The sequence below is a fragment of the Anser brachyrhynchus genome (assembly GCF_964034855.1).
Source record: "Anser brachyrhynchus genome assembly, chromosome: 20".
In the NCBI taxonomy this organism is placed as follows: Eukaryota; Metazoa; Chordata; class Aves; order Anseriformes; family Anatidae; genus Anser; species Anser brachyrhynchus.
Window position 1 is genome coordinate 4,498,895 of NC_137713.1, and position 20,091 is coordinate 4,518,985.

General features: G+C 47.2%; 1 protein-coding gene across 6 annotated transcripts; it reads right to left on the reverse strand.

Moving 5' to 3' along the window:
- Nucleotides 1-567: 567 nt before the first annotated feature.
- P2RX5 (purinergic receptor P2X 5) lies at nt 568-18,778 on the reverse strand. Of its 6 annotated transcripts, XM_080562639.1 has the most exons (13): nt 14,692-14,843; nt 13,920-14,001; nt 11,451-11,601; nt 9,948-10,019; nt 8,527-8,602; nt 8,073-8,169; nt 7,522-7,602; nt 6,610-6,748; nt 5,708-5,844; nt 4,951-5,044; nt 4,347-4,412; nt 3,433-3,515; nt 568-2,996 (listed from the first exon to the last, which is right to left on the reverse strand). In XM_080562639.1, the coding sequence occupies exons 1-13, from the start codon at nt 14,792-14,794 to the stop codon at nt 2,921-2,923; spliced, it is 1,257 nt and encodes a 418-aa protein (XP_080418765.1). In that variant the 5' UTR covers nt 14,795-14,843; the 3' UTR covers nt 568-2,920. The 6 variants fall into 6 exon arrangements, with proteins under 6 accessions (XP_080418765.1, XP_080418769.1, XP_080418764.1 ...); XM_080562643.1 differs by lacking the exons at nt 13,920-14,001; nt 14,692-14,843 and adding an exon at nt 17,714-18,778 and having other exon boundaries at nt 9,900-10,019; XM_080562638.1 differs by lacking the exons at nt 13,920-14,001; nt 14,692-14,843 and adding an exon at nt 16,156-16,668 and having other exon boundaries at nt 9,900-10,019.
- Nucleotides 18,779-20,091: the final 1,313 nt, after the last annotated feature.

Consider the following 20,091-nt stretch of genomic DNA (forward strand, 5'->3'; position numbering starts at 1 on the left):
TACAACTAGCGCTCACGCTTGCACAACAACTGGGTTTTGTTGTGTACTTTCTTCTACAACCCCAAATTGCTTCGTCTGGTTAACTGAGGCCATCATGGATTCACCAGCCCCTTATAAAAGATTAACTGTTACACAAAGGTTTTAAGACATCAGATTCTGTTTTCAAAGATACTTTACAGAAAAGTCAAGTTCTGGTGAAATGCAGGGTTATACAAGAAGGTGGATCTGAAACTATAAACACTGCTTAAATCGTGTATCTTTCTGGGGGGGAGCTCACATTCTCGATTCCCTCAGGTGTATGCTTTGACAGATTCATACCATCAGAAAACAACCACCACTTTTCACACATTAATGAATATCTTTTCAACATCTGCACCACTGAAATACTTTCTAGACTCTTGAATTGCTTAACGTAAGTACGTGTGACAAAGGGAAATGGATATGTGCAACCTAGAGAACGTGTTTTGTAGAGGCATCTTAGAGAGCACTGCCCTAACGTGACACAGGTTATTGCTGTACATCAAATACAAAAAAAAAAAAATCAAACTCAAGAAACAAGCTCCTAACGAGAAGTCTGGTTGTTTTATTAATCACAACTGTTGTGCAAATTGCATTAAATGAACAGTATAAAGAAGGGAAAAACATTCTAGTGAATTTTGGGGTGCTAAAGTCCCCTGAAGACTTAAATTCAGGAAATAGCTTTGGTCTGTTTTGTCACGTTGAAGCACTGGCTTCAGTAGAACACAGTCAGCTTTACCGTTAGGATGAGCTATTTGGTCTCAGTGATGCCTTGGCCTTCCCCATGTGTTTCACCATCTAGAAATTATTTAAACAGAACGAAGGCCTGACAGCCAAAAGTCAGAGCTGTTTCACTGGCATGGCGGTTTCAAAAGGCCTGCCTAGGGCAGCCTGTCCGTTGTACACAGGGTGACTCACCTTTGCCTAGAGAGATTTTGGCTGTAGCTATAGCATCAGAGGTCCATAGCTCATCCTAAATCACTTTATCTCCGGTGCTTAACTCCATTTTTAGCTACATGTTAGACTAGTTAATATTGACTTGCAGCTGAGCAGGAGCAGAGGGAGTGAATGAGACTGGGTGGGGTTTGCTACCAATGACTGAACTCAGACCTTGCCGCTGCTAACACAGGTGAGTTCTCATTTAGAGTCAAACAGTCTCAGAGTAATCACTTCGGAGAAGTTAAAGCAGAGGTAGGTGGGGCTTGCTGTTTCCCTCTGTGTCTAACAGATCACAGCAGCCTTCTGTAACGCCATCCTCTCTACACCTGTCCTGACAACACATGAGGATGCTGCAGCAGGAGTCCTTTAAATCCTGATAGTCAGAGTGGATGGAAACACACTATCAGAACAACCGGTTAACGGTGACCAGTGGCATTTACAGAACACTGATCAGTTTGTGCCAAGCCATGGCGCAGACGCTTGGAGTGAAGGGACTAATATGTCAGGGACAGGAACGTTCACCTACCATCTTCAGGAGCTGGTGAGTCAGTTCCTGCTAGCTCAAACAAACACCAACGTTAAAAGAAAGCAATGCTATTATTATTAATTTTCATCTTAGAGTAGTTGCAGCCCCACTTGAGCATAAATTCACAAAATGGGCTGCCGTTACTTAGTTTTATCTTGAGAAACAACAAACCACCAATGATTCTTGAAAGATACCGAGGCGTTGAAATAGTGGACATGTCTTCTATTTTTTCTTCCTGTTGGTATATTTGGAAGAACCTGGCAAAGTCTGTTTTACCTGACAGCTCTCCTTTTCAATCTCCACAGTACTACCAGTACTTTCAGGGTACTACAAAAAAGGGCAGAAGCACGAAGTGCCCCATCCAGATCTCTCTCCACCATGAGCAATTAGTAAGTGATACAGAAAGCATAATCACTAGCAAATGAAACCAGGCGCTAAACAAAGAAGGGAGAACCTAGAACCATCTCCATGCACATATTGCCAGCACCATGTTGTTTTTCAGTATGCTAAAACCCTTTTCACTAACCACAAAAGCACCTGTCCCTGTCTTGCTTCAAAATACCCCTCTGCACGTGTTACCTTCTCTGTGCTCTGAAATACTGGTTGGTTATCTGGTTAACTACATACAGAGAATCTGGGTAGCAGATGAGGTAGCTGGGACCCCGCCGTGGCTGAAATCAATTCCCCGCTCAGAGCTGTGGCGGGCTGAGTCTCCTGACATTCCTAGGAGAGAGGAGCAGAGCACTTTGTGGCAGCTGTTGTAAAGGCTTTTCCTGGAGGAGCTCTGCTTCCACCCCTAACAGTTACAACACAGACACAGCAGTGAAAGCAATTGCTTTTTGCTCCAAAACAGGACCACTCGGCGTGGCTGGCGTAGGATAATAAAGCACTTTCTTCTGGCCTCTGAGAGTTGCTGAAATGTTGCGTTTCCTTGCACTTCCTGACAAGAGCAGTCCTGCTGCTTTATATCTAATCTTGCAAATAACAAAAGCAGGAGTTGGAAGCTGTGGCTGCAAGCCAGTGGAGCAGGAGATGGGTTGATTCTTGGCCTCAACCCTCCTCAAAATGTCACTGGTGTTTCACATCACCGCTCTTTCACACTTAAAAGCAAAGCACAGCCACAGGAGAATGCTGGCTATTAACACAGGTACAGATATATCTATCAATAAATATAAAAACATTCATTTGGTGCCTTCTTTTTCCTCTTATAAAATAGTCTTATAAATCCATAGTGACAACACAGGTGTTGCAAGCTCAGGATACCAGAGAACATCTCAGGGAAAGAAGGGTGTTCTTTAAAGGATTTTTTTGCTCTGGAAATCCCAATAATAGATGGTAGATGTCATCTGGCTATCTCCACTTCCCAGTCCCAGTGTCATCTCGCACCTATGTGGTTTTCCTGGAACGTGATTCCAGTTGACAGCCCCATCACTGTGCCTAGAGCCCACCGAGTTGGTCAGGGCTCTGATTCCCATTCAGAGTAGGGCTAGACAATGATTTCCTGGAACTGGACCTGAGGAGACAAGCAAGGATGACAGAAAATGCAAGCAGGCTATTTCCGTTTCAGGAAGCAACACAGAAGGGGTTCCCAGCCAGGCCTTACCACACCTTATCACAAAGGCCATCACACCTAAAGCTCCAATCCTCAGTTTCATGAGGCTCTGGAGCCCTTGGAGCTGGCCCAATTCCATCTGCAGTCATTACGGACTGACAGTGCAAGGCCATTTATAGACCAACCATGATACAGCAGCTTCCCTTGTTTCCCAGCTAACTGCAGCGATGAATGAGGGAGGGAGTAACTTGGCTAAACTCATTTGGAGGAATATGATTTCCTGGAATTGGCCTTTGTTTGCCATTAAAGTTTACTGCATTCCCGTATCTCATTCTATTTCTGTTAGTCATAACAATAAAGCCATTACATTTAAAACACAAACGCCAAGCCTGCTTACTTTACTTCCTCATACTTTTTGCCTCGATAAAAGTTACTCTTTTTAATCAGATACAGCAGCACCAGGTCACAAAAGAAAGCTCCCTGCAAAAACAGAAAGAATTTGTCACGGTCTGTAACAACAACATTTGTCATGGAGCAAACCCATCTCCCCACAGGGACACTGCTGTCCCCCACCCCAAACTCTCCCAGGCTGCATAACATTCAACAAACTCTCCTCCTGGGTAATGTGCTGGGCCTGCAGTTACTCATCCTTGCTCCAAGTTCTCTTCGATGCATTTGTTTTCTCCCTAGGTGCTTAGATCTTACGGTCTTTACACCAAATTTGAGGAACACTGTAGCCACCAGGGACAGGTTAGACCTGCTGTGGTACAAATACTTCATTTCCCACCTCAAACTTTTCAAGTCATCAGTCACTTCTTTCAGAAGAGGCACAATGCAGGCAGAGCTGACAGGTGAGCTACTAAACACTGGAATATCTCACTCAAGAGCTAATGCATAATTGGAATTGGAGGGCAGGCATGGAGAAAAACTCTGCTTGAGGTATTTTATGGCCATCAGGGTGTAGTAATTGAGCACATCACAGTCTTCACAGTGTTTGCCCTTTCCATGATAACAGAGCTGAAATCAGCCAGCACAGTTCAGGTTTTTTACACTACCATGTTTTATCTTTAAAGTAGAGAAGGATACGTTCAGATCTAAACTGCAATGAACATTAAAGAAGAATAATTTGTAGGAGACTACAAGATACAAATGCCTTTAGGACAGGACACAGACATACACCTGACTGAGCAGCCAAAGTAGCAAAGCCTCTGCTGGAGAAAACACAAACAAACGGTCCCATTTTATCCTCCTAACAGCTAAGTGACAGATCTGGGTCCCAATATGTTACTGTAAGAAAATACATCAACTTACCGCCCCCATGAGAGCAAGCCCTGAACCGATATTGATAACTGTGGGAATGATGTTAAATTTCCCTGCCTAAAAGAAAAACGGGTCATGAAATATTCAGTGAAAGCACAATCCAAGAAACAAACTTAAGGGTGTGGTATTACACAGGGGAAGCTACTAGAGCCTGTGGGTGTGTTTTGTTAGCAACCAGCAAGCATAACCACAAAAAGATTTGCAGTGAACAATCTTCGAGGCTAAAGGTCTGTCTGTGTCTCAGTGCCAACTGCTCATGGCTGCATTTCTGTACTTGCGTCATCTCTGGATTAGGCTTCTCTTTCTCCAGCACATGCACATGGAAATCAAGTCTCTGGGGCATATTTACATCTGCTGGACTTTACATGAGACTGTTTTTAGGTGTAAGAGATGCAGACTGCTGACCTTTACCTCGTCCGCACTCCAGGTCACCTCCTGTCTTATGCAGGGTTAGCTCCACATAGATGAATGGCAAGAGCTCTTTCCTACAACAAGCCAGAGAGGCTGTTCTCACCCCAAAGCTGCCTTTTCACTGAGTAGTGTCTCTCCCCTTCTTCCACTCCAGGCTAAGAAATACTCCGGCCTGGAACCTCACCTTGCCATTCACCATCACATCAAAACGGATTCCATATGCTTTAAAGAGTGTCCGGTAGTCAACCCCTTCAGCATCCCGGTAATATTTTGCAAACCTGGAATGGAACAATGCTGATTTTAACTCCATCATCTGTCCCCACACACAAGAACCTATCCAAGTTCACCCATCTGTTCAAACGGATCTATTCCTCTGTCAAAAGCAGCTTTATCTTTCAAGCCTGGTTCCCACATCTAGGTTCTTAGCTGATGATATCTGAAAGCCACTCAGATTGGGAAGTGTCTGCACGCGGTTATAGCAGAGTTGCAGCTTCCCTGGACGTTCCTTTCTCATTGCCACGTGGAGTATGGAAAGGAAACGTACTGCAACAGAGATATCATGGCCTGAACCTATGGGTCTTGCCTGCAGTTAATTGACCGGGAATCAGGCAGAGGAGCAGTGGGTAGTACCAATTATGAAGGGGCTGGCAGAGGTCATGAATGATCTTGGTTTACAAAGTTGGAAATGACAGCACTTGCATCAGGAATGTGGTGCAGGCAGCCCACGGAGGGTAACTGCTTGGGCAAGTGCCTGGGAAGTGTGCAGCTTGCCATGGGCATGACTCCCTCCTTCCCTCCCTCCCCCGAAGCAGTGTGCCTGGCTGGGGCAGTGCCTGGCATAGTCCAGTCTGGTAGTTCCTCGCTGCCAACCTCCAGCACCGGTGAGTCAGACCAGCTCAGCCTGACTGCGGGTACTGCATCATATTCTCCTCTTTACTTACCTGAAGTTGTACCCAGAAGAGATAGACTTTTCTGCAAACTTGTTATCCAGCCGGCTAAAAGAATAGTGAGGATTACATTCAGAAGGGGCTTTATCAAGATCACAGTTCCATTCAATCTGAATTCCTATCACACCACCCTTGATGAAAAAAAGAGACAGTGTGAGTTTTTTAAGCTTAGTTCAACCAGTCTGTCTTCAACTTTGTCAGATCCTACAGCAAGTTCTCCCAGGGGACAAGAACAGATGCATTTCTGAACACACGGCTGTGGACAAAGTTTATGTTTATGACAATAATCACATTACTCTTCACACAACCCTAGTTTTGCTTGTGCTGGGATCCCAGGAGGAGGCTTCCCATCCCGATTTCATTAAGTGCCTATAACATACTTCAGCGGAGAACACGCTCTTTAATGCGGGGATAAAGTTCACAAGTGCAAAAGCCAGCACAAAGCCTGCACTCCTCACCCCATGCTTCCCAGGATGCCTCAGACCAACTCCATCTCCCTGCCCTGTGCTACAACCAGACTGCAGCCTGGTTTGGTGCTGCAATCCCTGCAGAAATGTGTCTGTTCACCTGACTCTCCCCGCAAAGGCAATCTTATGGGGTGTTTTCAGAGCAGGGGGAGTCCCACTGACATCCCAGAGTTCTGTATTTAAGCCAGTGGTTTAGTAATCTGGAGCAGCATTTTCTAAGCAGCCCTAAATAACAGAAACCTGACCCAAACATCTCTTCCAGAGGACCTACACTGCCCTGCCTCCCATTCCCTGGGAACACGATAAATGGGACCAGGGTGATTTTAAGAAACAGCATCTACTTTTTTGCAAGCCTGGATGGGAGGCAGATCCCTGGGCCTCACAGCCACCCAGCAAGCAGTACAGTGAGCTGGAAAAACACACTCCTACCTCCAAAGCCATTTCATGGAAGTCGCTCCCAGCCCATCTGACGATGTTCCCCAGGAGGAAGATGGGGCAGTAGGGATGCTCCGTGCTGTAGCGGCAGCTTTTCAGGTAGGACTCATTGTCGGTTGCCAGCACATTCATCCTGCATGTGGGGAAGAGGGGAAGCCACCTTGTGTCCCTCTTTGCTTGCCTACACAGCCTGCACCCCCAAGGCTGCAGAGACAAAACGTTTCTTCAGCATCCCACAAGCAGAACAGAAATGGCACCTTGTCACCAGCTTTTCTTTTTTTGTCACCCTGCGCACTTCTCTAGTGCTGCCCTAGAGAAAACAGTCAGCTCACACAAAAAAGACCCGCAGCCTAGATGGGGACTTGGTCAGCTGAATCTAGGCTCAAAGAGGGACTTACGTGGAGCAGGCTGATAGAGTGCTCCAGGACAATTTACTCTTCTGCAGTTAAAAGATAAGGATACTAGAAATGTCTAGCTGAGCCCGGCAGAACAGCAAAACCACACTTCTTTCTACACGCTCTTTCTTTCTGTCTTATTGTAGCAAGAGCTGCAGCAGCAAACACAAACGGATCTTTAAGTTTACATTTTCCCAGCCTTCATTTTTATGGAAGAGGAGGAATATCTGGGAACAGAAGCAGCTCAGAAATCTGACTATGCTCTGGCTGAGGGTCAGCTCCATTGCCTTAAGAGCATTCCCCAGCTGCATCCCATGCTGTAGGAGCCATCACAGACCATGTTTCGTGATGGATAGCCTTATCAACTTACTCTCACACAGTCTGTGCCTCAGAAGAGGAAACATTCACTTTCCCATCCCATCCCTCAGGCAGGAGAAGGACAATGGAGCAAATCAGGATTACTGGCTCTGTGACGGAGAGGATACAGGGACTTCCGAGCACCTGCACTTACTTGGAGAACTTAAACTTGGGGAACCGGATCGAGTTCTTGATGTAAACAGTGAAGTTTTCTGCACTGGCAAGAAGTGGTTTCCTGGAAGAGAAGGGTTTGTTCCATATTTTATGTTTGTACTCTGCGCACATGTTCAACTGGAATTGCCATTTAAGAAACAGCTAGGTACCATCCTGCGGTGCTTCTGCAAGTGCATCCTCTGCTCAGAGCTTAGAGCTTCAGCAGCCAGATTCTGCACCTCCACAGCCAGATCCCAGGTCTGCCCTTCCCCTGGCAGACAAGCCACTTACCCCACACTGCCAGCAAGGTGTTAGTGAGGAGCATGCAGGCTGAGAGGGAGCACTGAGAGCTGGACACAGCCCCGGGATAGCCAGTGAGCCAAGCAGGGGGAGCAGAGGACCAGTCCCGCTGAGGGCCGAGCAGAGCTCCCTCCTGCACCAGAACAGCTGACAGTCAAGCAAACATCCAAGCAGAGGGAACCCAGACACTGCCCTGAATGACACACAAGCCAAGCAACTTGAGCTTGGAAACAGCATAGGACAGCCACATACTTGGGCTTGGATCTTTTCTCCACTGGGCACCAGGCCAATATCTCGCAAGTCCCTCTGATGCTGTCCCTTTCTTTCAAACAACGGCCAGTCTTAACTCCTGCAGCACAGACAGCACAGAAACGGTCACACAGAGCAGCCGCTGCCTCACCTTGCCTATGGGGTAAATGAAAATCATGCTTTTCACCGCCACCCTAAGCCCTCCTCCCTGCTGTGAAAGGGCCCCTCGGCTGGAACAACCACTCTCTTGTTGCTTCTCTGAGCAGCCTGGGGTTCTTTTGGTCTAGCCACCACAGAGCTGTAAACAAGGCAAAAATCTTAATGAAAGATATCAAAGAAAATAAAGTCATTGTTGCTTTCTGAAGTCAGAGATCTCTGGGGTTGTAAACCAGGCCAATGTCTCCAAAGAAGCCTGCCTCTATCAGAAACAGTACAGAAGGAGGGCCCTTTTCCTTACCATTGCCAGCCACCACTGCTTGCCCTGCCAGGCAGTCCCCATCCTTGTAACACAGGGCATCAGGAATGCTAACACTCTGCGAAGTGGAAGAGGACAGAAGTGAGACCTGTGACAGGACACAAGACAGCAGCAGAGCTGCGCACATTTCACTGCGCAAACAAGCTGAGGAGGCACCTGAGCAGGTAGGAGAGGAGAGGGCAGGCAGCCACACAGAAGGGCTGCATCAGACCTCACACTGCTCATGCATAACCTGGCTGGGAGCAGGTACTCGGTCAGTGAGCAAAGCATGGGGATGTTCTCCCCAGCACTGAGGGCATAAATATACAAACTCCAGGCATATCCCAGTCTCACTCTCCAGGCTAGTTCAGTTCAGTGATGCTCCTGAGACTGACTCAGAGGGGTAATTAAGTACCACTGCTGTAGGGTGAATCATCTACAGGATGGTGAACAGTGAAAATGTGCAGCTGAAGCAGTAACTGCAGGCTGGGTGAAAATATCTTGAACAATTGACGTGTTGGCACAATTTACGCAGTGGCACAGCGCCAGCAACACTACACTTTAGCAAAGATGTCCTGCTTTTGGCCTCTGCTCAATCCGGAGAGGGACAAGCTGTGGAAAAACCCAGGCACCACTTCCCACCAGTCACCAAAAATAAGCAGGAGACCGCAGTACTCCACCTTAAGAGATAACTGTATCTTTGATTTAAGCAACAAGTTCTGGGAGCCCAAGATTGCCCTTCTCTTGGCTGCATGCTGGGTTAATGCAGCCACTAGAGGACAGCCGTGTCCTTAACGAGCTCTGCTTTTGGGCCTGGGTTACCCCTGTGCTTGTGATAAGGAAAATTAATCATTGCTACATGCCGACAACACTCCTTGTATGGCCAGCATCCTTGTCCTCCAGGCTCCAGCCTGTTCTGAACCATGTCTCCAAAGAGGTCATTTAAATACGACAGGGTTTAAAACCTTGTGCTTTTGGCCCGTAAGACACATTCTGGAAGGTGCTAAGCATCCTCACAGTGTCCTAAAATTAGTGAAAGCCTGATGGTCAGCCCTTTGCAGGATGGGGCTCTTAGAAAGTCTCCTCTACCAGTAAACAGACTGAGTCACCTCCAAGTTGTTTTCCCATGGCCTTTTCTGACCCTAAACAATCACTATTCTGGTCTCATCTCCAGCTGGGCAGGCATCCAACACCTTCAACTACAGTCAAGCAAGACTCTACACCATCAGTGCCTCTGGAAATTAAGAGGATTGAACCTTCCAGGTTTGCAGTAACCAGTTCCACTTTCCCAACTGAGATATACTACAGAGATAAAGTGTTCGCCTTTTATCCTTCCCGTGTTCGCTGCTCCCCAGGTGTCCTCTGCCAGTTCTTACCCCCAGTTTTGTAGGGGTCTGGGGGCCAGGGGGCTCAGTTCTTCCTACCTCAGGACATGTGGCTTGCCTCTGGTTTGGGGTCACGATCAGATTCGTCATGACAAAGAAGACGTTTTCACCCTAGAATAAACAAAGTAAGGCAAGAAGGGTCAGAAAACCTATTTTAGAGAACCTCTTACATGAAAGATGCAGTTCTCTGCAGAACAGTAACACTTCCCTCTCTCCTGGTGCTTTTCAAGCTGGGATGCAACAGAGCTCTGTCTGAGTATTTGTTTGGATGAGTTTAGATATTGCCAGTCACTCACACACCTGGGGAAGCTCTGGCACAGGGAGGTGCAGTGATCTGTCAGTTACAAAAAGCAGGCAAGGGCTGAAAACACAGCAAGCTGCAGCTGCCTCAGGTTAAGGTGCTACATTGGCATTCACAGCCCACGGAATTTGTCGTGTTTCACTGGGAGCCCAAGGTCTAACATCGCCATGGTTGTGCTGGATTCCATATTGTAGCCTGATTGCCCAGCCACATTTGAGTTCTTGGTGCTGTAGCCCAGATATCCGTGTTATCTGGGCACACCAGCCCAGAGGCAGAGCTGGCTATATTTACTCAGCGTGCCTTACTACAAGGACTCCCAATAAAAAGACCAGTGCTTGAGTCACAGAAGAAACATCTGGCGAGTTAAAATACTGGTCAACACCAGCATTTAATTTCTGGGTATGCACAACCAGCCACATGCTAAGGGTCCCATGACTCCCACATAGCTTGAACAAGAGGCACTGCAAGCCTGCTGCCTGGCCTTCCAGCTGCACAGCACATGTTGGTCAGAGATCAACAGCTGGCAGCGAGGCTTTGTGTTAAAACTGGTGGAGATGCAGAGCACAAATGTACAGATCTGAGCAAACAAGGGATGCAGCAGAAAGAAGGTGAAGCCTTATTCTTATGTACAGACACATAAATTGTTCAATTTACAGCTTTCTGCCTCGTCAGCACGGCATCACGATTTTCCCTCATGCCCTTTCACACACACATGGCAGATGCTAGCTGGGGAAGCACACAAACAAGCAGCCCCTGGCAAGCAGAGTTCAGCAGTTTCCAACATGATAGCAGGCCCCATCTGCTGTTCTCTTCTCCTTAAGCAGCAGCTATACAACTCACTGTCCAAGCCAACGAAGCAGCGAGGCAGGTTTAGCCAGGTGCGTGTCAAGTATCATTCAATTTCCACCATATTTTTCACCCCCCCATCTCCCACCTCCTCTGGGCTGCCCCATGCACATCTGCTCTAGCCCAAGAAAGGAGGTTCAGCTGAGCAGTCCCACTGAAATCCATGGGACTTCTGCTGACGGGTTGTGTTTGCCAAGTATTGTCCTTTGTGAGATGGACAAGGTTGCTCTCATATTTGCAGGGAAGACCTAAGAGTAGGCACAGAATTACTCTCTTCTGGCCAATCTCCTGCTTATTCACAGGAAAGACCTGGGCACATCACTTCAGCCTTTCCACCAGCACCCACACTGGAACATGCCTTTCTACCTGATCGGTAGAAGCGGGGTGATGCCAACCTGTGGTGGGATAACGTAGTCTGCAACATCCCACAGCCTCTCCCCGAGCTCCGAGGTGTTGGTGAAGGCCACCCCCTTCAGCTTGGTGATGACAGAGCTCTGGAGGGACGTGTCTGTGTCCTGATAGCCTTTCTTGACAACAAACACCCACCTGCAAAGAACACAGCAGACAGCGGCATTAGCGAGTAACATCAGAAAACAAGTTAGCTAGAGGTTTACACTAAGGCCAAACACTGTTCGAGGGCAAATCAAAATATTTGAATGACACCAAACCCTCTGTAACTACTACTGCAGTTTCAGAATGAACTAGTCACAAGCTGCTCTTATCTACAGCACTGGAGGAAGAGTCAGGACCAAGACCACCTGCACAGGAAAAGGTGCAGAAACTGGTTAGTAGGTGTAAAACCGAGCCTCCCGCCTCCATGTCCTGTGCTATGCTCAGTGACCTTGGTGGGAAGAGGGGAGGGCAGTGCTCTGTGTTCCTCAAGGTGAAAAATAACAAAAGCTTTTGCAAGTTGCAGTGAAAAATGTGGTTGGTTTCACAAGTGAATGATTCAATCCCATTTTAACAGCTTGCTGTTAGGCTATGAGTCCACCAACAGACCACAACTGGGGAGATGCGATGCAAGCAGGTGAGCTGAATGCCGCTGAGATCTGCAGGGAGTATTCTCAGCTGGAAACGGGATCTGTTGTAAGCCAGTGCAATGGCAACAACGTGACTGCACCCGGGGCTGTGCTCCGGCTTCTCAAAAGCACAGCTGGAAGAGCTGCTTCCTCTCTAACCAGCCCGCGGATGGACTTCACTCACTTCTTCCCACTGGAAGCGGCCAAGAACCCCCTGTTACAGAGTGAAAACCTCTCTGGGTTGAATGAAATGTTTCCTGTTTCTGCACAGTATTGTCAAAATCACCTACCAAGGCAATAAATCACCAAGACCCTTGAAGAAGCTAATGGTGCTGGGGCAGGTTTTGAGGGAGGGACACAGGCTGCATCTGCTGGCACAGCTCCCCTTTGCAGTGCACAGACCTGGACTGCACTATCCCAGAAAGCAAAAGCAGCCATCTCAGGAGCTGAGCAGCACTGACACACCTGAGTAAGCACTGACAAACCTGAGTAATAACATTCACCACCCCTATTAAGTTTCCCACTTTCCTGTTTTTCCAAGAACACTCTTCTTCTCTCCTAGGAAGGCTTAAAAAGAGACTCTTAAGTGTCCCTCAGTGAATCTGGGAGGGAATGGCAGCTACATGCAATCAGTCCAGAGGGGTTGGATGAGCACAGCTGCCTAGCCAGCCTCTGAACAGGTACAGGTACATAACCAAGCAGCCAGGCAGCAGGCTAATGCAAACCACCTCTGGGATGAAGCTGCAAGCCCCAGCCACAAAGGAGGCACTGCAGGCACCACCGGTGACAGTGCCAAAAGGTCTGCAGAAGGCAACACATGCCTGTGAAAGAAAATAGCCTGTATGGCCCAGACAGTCTCTGAACATTCACAGTCACTTCCTGCTATATCCCTCTTGAACGGAGGACGTGTGCTCAGCAACATTATCTACAGGACTCCTCCTTTAGCAGCTAATACATACCAGACTGCTGAGACTCCATCTCTGTCCTGCTAACTAAAGCTCTGAAACTGTACACCTTTCTATAAATAAACCCAGCATGCTAAAATGACCCTACTATATTTAATCGATGAAAACATGAGGTGAAAGAAAGGTGAGGGGACTCAAAAGCACAGACAGTGAGGGTGAGGCTTACGAATCACATTCTGAAAAGCCCCAGAAACGCAAAAAGCAACATCAGAGGCTTCACGAAGGCTGGATAATCCCACATCTCAGCCTGCAAGCTGCAAGGAGTACGGCTGTGTTCGTTACATGTCACTTCTCTGGCAGAACTGGGCCTTTTCTGAGAGGTGCTCTAGCTATCTCCATGCCAACCTGCCCAGCTCAGAAAAATGCAAGGCAGCTGACATTCACGCTGCCTCATCCTCCACGATCCTGGCTGCTGCAGCCCACTCCCACAAAGAAATTTGTCACTTTGTGCTTGGTTCCCTCCCATTTAGACTTGAGCATGTCATGCAGCTGTGCAGACAAGCCAGGTTTGTCCCAAGACTCAGCAACCATGGCCCTAAATGCTATTGTCTCCTATGAGTCAAGTATTAAGGTTTGGCATCTTTCCTACCAAATACAGAAATAAAGGCGTAAATAATGCAGTACAGAGCCCTAGTGCCATTTGATCTATTTTTAACACAGCATTAATCTGGAAGGTAGAGATGAATCTAGAATCCCTAGCAGGTGAAAAATCAGATACGAGTTCATTAGACATTAAAAAACAGCAGTTATAAATAAATGTAACTATCCGCATTGACATAGCAAGCTGTCGCTGTATGCAGAGCATCCTACATCAATCTTCCTCACTACACAGCAAGCAAAGGCAACCACAGCAGCACGTTAAACACAGAGCGATTCTTACCCCACCAGGTAAGCCAGGATGGAGAGCTGCACCACTCGGTAGAGAATCCCCACCTTCTTGTTCTTTGCAATGACGTATTTCTCTGTTTTATAATCAAAAAGCGAGAGGAACAAACCCTTCCAAGCCACCTGCCCCATTCTCCCAGCTCACTCCCTACCGGTGGCTGAAGCAGGGAGCAGCGTTTGCAGCTTGCGTTACCCACACGTGCTCTGCATGGCAACCTGACACACCAACCCCTCTGAGCGAGAGGCTGATCTCCTCCCTCCTGTCAGCTGCTCACTGGCAGCAGCGCTCAGGTTCGAAACTGGCAGCTGCAGCAACACGATATCCTCCCCTGGCTGCTTTCCAGATGAGTTATTCTCTGGGGAAGCCCCCACCTTGGTTTTGCTCCTGTGCTTCATTCTCTCCCCCCAGTCAGCAGGTGTTCATAATGACACGTTATAGCATGAAGCCATGTTAAGGCATTCAAGGTGACAGAGCCACAGTATCTCACTGGTAAGAATTAAAGCCTGCCTTCAGCCTTCACATGATGGCAAAACCCCTGTTTAAGTTTTTAATTTCTTAAGCATTTGTATGAGCAATGAGAGCTTGGGTCCTTAACAGCCACCCAAAATACTTGCCTGGCTACTGCATCATCCCACAAAAAAACAAACAAACAAAATAATTTAAGAAACAAATAAATTCTGCATGTAATTAAGGGATCAATCACCATCGAGTCTCATCCAAATGCACAGCAAGTGCTGAGCTAGGTGCATTTAGATACAAAACACACCACCTGATGCAATACCAAAGGGAGAGGAATAGATTTTGTCCTCACTGAGATGAGAGTTGTTTACTAGCCAGTAGTACAAGAGATGATTCCTAGTCAAGGACATGAAATGACTATTATTTAAACCAAGGAGGGAGGATACAGAACGAGCTTTGAGGAGGAAAATGAAGTTAGCCAGCATCTTCCAGCAGCCCAGCTAGAAGAGCTGACCTTCCTCACCAAGGGAAGCTCCAGCAGCACGCGGGGACCTGAACTGGAGGGTGCCCTCTCCAGGGGGATCCCATACACATGCACTGATGGCAGATGTCTCCCAGGGGTTGCTCTGAGACTGGACTGCCCACAGGCTGGATCTATTACAAAGTGTTTGTCAGAGAGATGAGGTGGTGTATCAGGCGTAAACTGCAGGGTTTACTGCATTCATGCATGAGCACCTAATTAGCTCACACCTGAGCACTCAATTAGCTCAGGGGGCTCTGTCAGGTCCAGAAAGGCCCTTGAGATTTCACAGCATGCACCTGTGATACACACCTGGACAGAGGTCAGGAGAGGGGGTCACAGCCACCCGCTGGATGTGCAGAACACTGCCACGTTATCGAGGCTGCAGGCAGTGCAGCGTGGTGATCTGCTCCAGCACACACACGTCCTCCCTGTGCAACTTTCTTCCTAGGGAGAAGCATTTCTCAAGATCCCAGGTTTTATGGAATTGTAGAAATTTTACCTTTCATTCTCCTTAAAGTCTGTATCAAAGTTAAACAGATGGATCAGACATTTAGTGAATATGTGCCAAGACTGCTCCAAATCACAAGAGAATCACGAACAGTTTAATAACGAATATCCTCATAATACCTCATTTTGTCCCTCATCCTACAGCCATCCCTAGAGTTTCCTACCACAAAGTGAAAGAAACCTTTATCCAGCAACTGCAAAACTAGAACAGAAATCTGCCGGTGAGCTCTTTTTAACCCAGAGGCTGCTGCACTCTCCTAGTGCCGGCCCCATGGCTCGAGATTATTTCAGCACCTGGCTCTCCCTCGAGGAGGCTCCTGGGCAACACGCAGCCCACGGGCACCCTCTGAACCCTGCCCTCTGGCTTGGGGTTAGCCCCAAGCCCCCTCCCAAACTTTGCAGCCACCCTTCCGCCTCAGCAGAGGCAAGAGGCTGCTCTTGCTTACCTCCCGCTCGCCAGGACCCCTCCTTTCCCTATCTGCACACCCCACATGGGCAGTATCTTTCTACCTCACACCACCAATCTCACAAAACATGTTTTTTTGCTTCCCAAGCTCCTCCTGGAACCCTCTTTCTCACTCTAGAGTTCATGGTTTCCCAGTTCCTCAAATGGTATCTGGTGATTGTATCTACTCCTCTTTACCAGATGCCTGCAGACCAGGCTGTCACAGCTGGCAGTTTTAGAGATCCTCTCTGTGAAAGCCTGAAGCACAAACAAAAACTCTTACAACATATAGTAACCCAAGGAAATAAAACTCTCCAAGAACACACACTTCTGCAGGGAGGAAGGAGACCACAGCGGTCAGTGGGGCCAGAAACAAGTACGGAAGAAATGCAGGCTGAAGGAGCCACCACCTGATCTTCTGCTCACCTGCTCCTAAATCAGACAAGTCCACAAGCACAAGCCACTGGGTGACAGCTGAGCCCAGCCACACAACAGCAAGGATACCCCGTGTCTCAGGGCTACATGCCATTGGCTCATGACTGCCTCCAGCACTGCTCCTGTTGCACTAAGAATATTCAAAGTCATGAACAAAGAAAGTACCGGATAGTGAAGACAAGTCAGCCCTTGGTGCTGTCTAGAGACCCCTCTCTCCATCCTCATCTTCCCTGGAGGCACATCCTTATCTGTCTGGGTGACTGCACAGGCTACAGTCAGACCAGGAACCACGCTAACAGTTAAATAGTGTGTTGCCTCCTGGCCTGGTTTAACTCAGTGGCACAGACATAGGTCTGCTGTGAGTTTTTGCAATTACTTTCCAGGTTAATTAATCTGAGAATGGATTTACACAGGTTAGAAAAAATGCTGCTTAGAGAGAGAAGTGTTCCTGTTACAGGCATGACCTGAAGAAGACGTCAACCACACTTGATCACTAATGAAAAAGAGCATGAAAAACGACTTTTTCTTTTTTTTTTTTTTAGAGCCACCAAGTAGAAGCATAGTTGCAACTGCTCTTTTTGAATAAGAAGTTTCAATTTTTATCAAATGTACCTGAGAATATTCTGAACTTTACTTGACACAGGAAAAGATTTCTGCTGACAACAGTGCTGCTGGCACGCTCTTGCAGATACTGATTTCATCACCTTGTAGTTCTCACAACCTTATTTTTTTCTTGCTTGGAAAGCAAGGTGACTGGCATGTTTCTCAAAGTATCCATGGGCTGTTCAAACATAAGCAGTTTCATGAACATGGGGCGGGGGGAAGCAGGAAGTAAATAACTTAAAATCTAACCATCAGTTACAGACAAAGAAAAGTAGTTTCTCTGTGTCCTTCCCAAGGGACTCAGGCTGGTTCTCTTCTGCAAGATATCTCCCTTCTTGAGTCCAACATTTTGGACAGCATTGGACTTCCATTTCCCATGGAAAAACAAACAGTTCTGCTCCTTTCCCATGAGGGCTATTTACTCAGTCTGGAGATTCTCACAGGGAGGATTTATCCTCCACTACTGAAACTCTCCCGTATAAGATACATCTCTTGTCTGCCCAGACTGCTACTCACCTACGTTTCTCTCCATCTGCCAGGAGCTCTTTGGTGTTAATCCACCCCACAGCTGATTTCAGTCCAGTCATGAGCCCGTAAAGGCCACGTGCAGGGACTTTGGAAATTTAACTTTAGACCCTTGCCTTGACATAGTGACATTCAAAACGTACAAAGGTCACATCTGTCTCTTTATGGCACTGTAGGATAGAAACATTTCACATTCAACCCAGTAACATGGTCCAGTGCTACCTTTAAGTGACACCCAAAAGAGACCACGCATTTTCCAAGCAATAGCAGACAACCCCGATGAGTACAGACCTCAAGTGGCTGTTGGAGGTACCCATTTTAGGCACTTGTGTTGTCCTCTTTCAGTTCCAAATGATCATTCTCCAGGCATTACTGCTCTCTGTGATCCCCAGTCCACCCTTTACTGGGCTACCAAGTGCAACAGAAAGCATCAGCTCCCAAATGCGTGACAGCTGACTCACAAAACACTCAGACATTTCTGAAGCACTGAAAATGCTCCTGCAGCAAATGCCTGAGCAATGCAGATGCATCATCCAGAGAGGCGCCAGACCAGCTACTGAAATAGAAAGGAGGCAAGGAGCAGAGGACGTAAATAAGAGATAAACTATTTTGGCAAGGAAATGAAAAGTGGAAAAGAGAGAGGTCAGCTCTCCATTAACATTTTGTTTTTCTTTCTCACAGTAATCATACCTTTAGGTCAACATCTAAGGAAAACAAGGTGAAGAGTTTAACAGGTTGAAAGAGGAAATTACTTCTAAACCACAGCACATGCACACTGAAACACAGGAAATCAGCAACATCAGCCATAAGCTGCATTCTGAAAATGAGTTTGAGAATAAAGAAACGTGCAACCTGCAGTGAAAAATGTTCCATTCAACTTCCTTTTAATCCTTTCTGAGACTTTGCAGTGTAAATAAGAAATAGGTTACTACTTGCCAGTGAAAAATTGACAGAATTCAGCCCCAGTATTTGTCCTCCTAACTGGCACTTCTGCACACCCAGCCACAATGGAAAACGAAATCTTTCTTTCAGGAGTTACTAGAAAAACAATCAGACAAACTTTTTGCTTCTTTGCCAAGGTGCATCATCCCTGGCCTGGAAAGGTATGAACAGGTCCTGGCTGGAGAGCTGTTACCAGAGGCTGCCTGCCTTGCAGCAAGTGCTGATGAGAAACCTTCATCCCCTTTGGCCAGCGGAGAATCTCATCACGTAAACACCCAGAAAGTCGAGACTGAGGCTGCTGCCCTTCCCTCTCTGGAATTACCAATTGGCAACTCTTTCCGGTTGTAGGAAAACATGCATGGCACTTAGACTTGACCCACAAAGGAAAAGGTTCCAATAGCAACACCCTCAGCCAACCAGCCCGGCACCCGACTTCGCCTTAGCTCTGGAGGCTGATGGTGCTCTAAGCCCTTACCTGTTACCACAGCTGATGGGTCCCACGCACGCTCAGACAACAGAGCCACACCACACAGAGCAGCGGAGCATGGACGTACCGGAGCTGCTCTGGCCAAGCTGGCAGTGTCGAAGCAACCCGCTAGCAGCTGCACGGCTCCATTCCAGCTCATCCATCCTGTTATAATAAGAGACAGGAAATTTCTTTTTTGAGAGCGTAATCCAATTAACCTCCAAGTAAATCTGCCCCAACAGGCTCTCAAGCCTAACAAAGCACTTCATTGCTCCTATCTGATGCTCTTACGTCAGCACCCAGCGCTTAATGAAGAACTACTTATGCTGTTTTTCTGATAAGCTTTCCTGAACAGCAGACTTCCATTTTACTTACTCCTGCTAACCACCAAGCTGCCCGCACTCCCAGAGTCCAATACATGAACCTGCCAGCTTCTGACCACACGGAAGGAATTATAACCCAAGGCTTGTGAATCTTCCTGGCATATGAGAAAGACATAAGCATCTGATACCACTCCTGATTAAGATAGCATTACAAAATGTATCCATCCTCCCCTTCAAGATAAAAAATAAAAAGCTACCTCAGATACAGCAATTCTTGTCAGCCAACACCGTCACATCTCCTACTCCTTAGCTATATATCACAGCAAAAAATAGCCAAAATCTGTCAGGCCGAGCTGACCTACTAGAAGATAACATTCAAACCCGGAATGATTTAGAGCCAGGACCAGAGCTAAGACAGCTGGTGTGATGGCGATGGGTGATCAGCACCCATCAAAGGGTAGAGAACAAACAAATGCTCTTGCTTTCCTGGGCTACCAACAGCACTGAGAGTTGTTTCTCCCCGAAACAGCAAGACAAATGAAGAATAACAAGTCCCTCCAGCCTAACGAGTGCTGTTAGAACATACCTGAACACAAAAGAATTTAGGACACAATCCATTCTAGTCTGTATGTCCTACTCAAGAGTAAAGATACCCTCTCTCCCTCAAGAAGCTTTGGGTCTGCAGACACTCTTCCATATCTGCATGATGTACAAAGATCATTCATTAATGACCCTTACAGCTCAGAAGCCTCCAAGTTGTCTGCAGCAGCTTCTCCACCCATCACACCTGGACCCCAAACATCCTGCTAATGCGTGAGGCTGGCAATTAATGATTCCAAAGGAGGCACTTGCAAATCTTTTGTCATCCAAGGAGATGGCATAACTGTGCCACTGTCAGAGTGCACTAAAGTCAGGGCTATACAGCAGGGCCACAATGT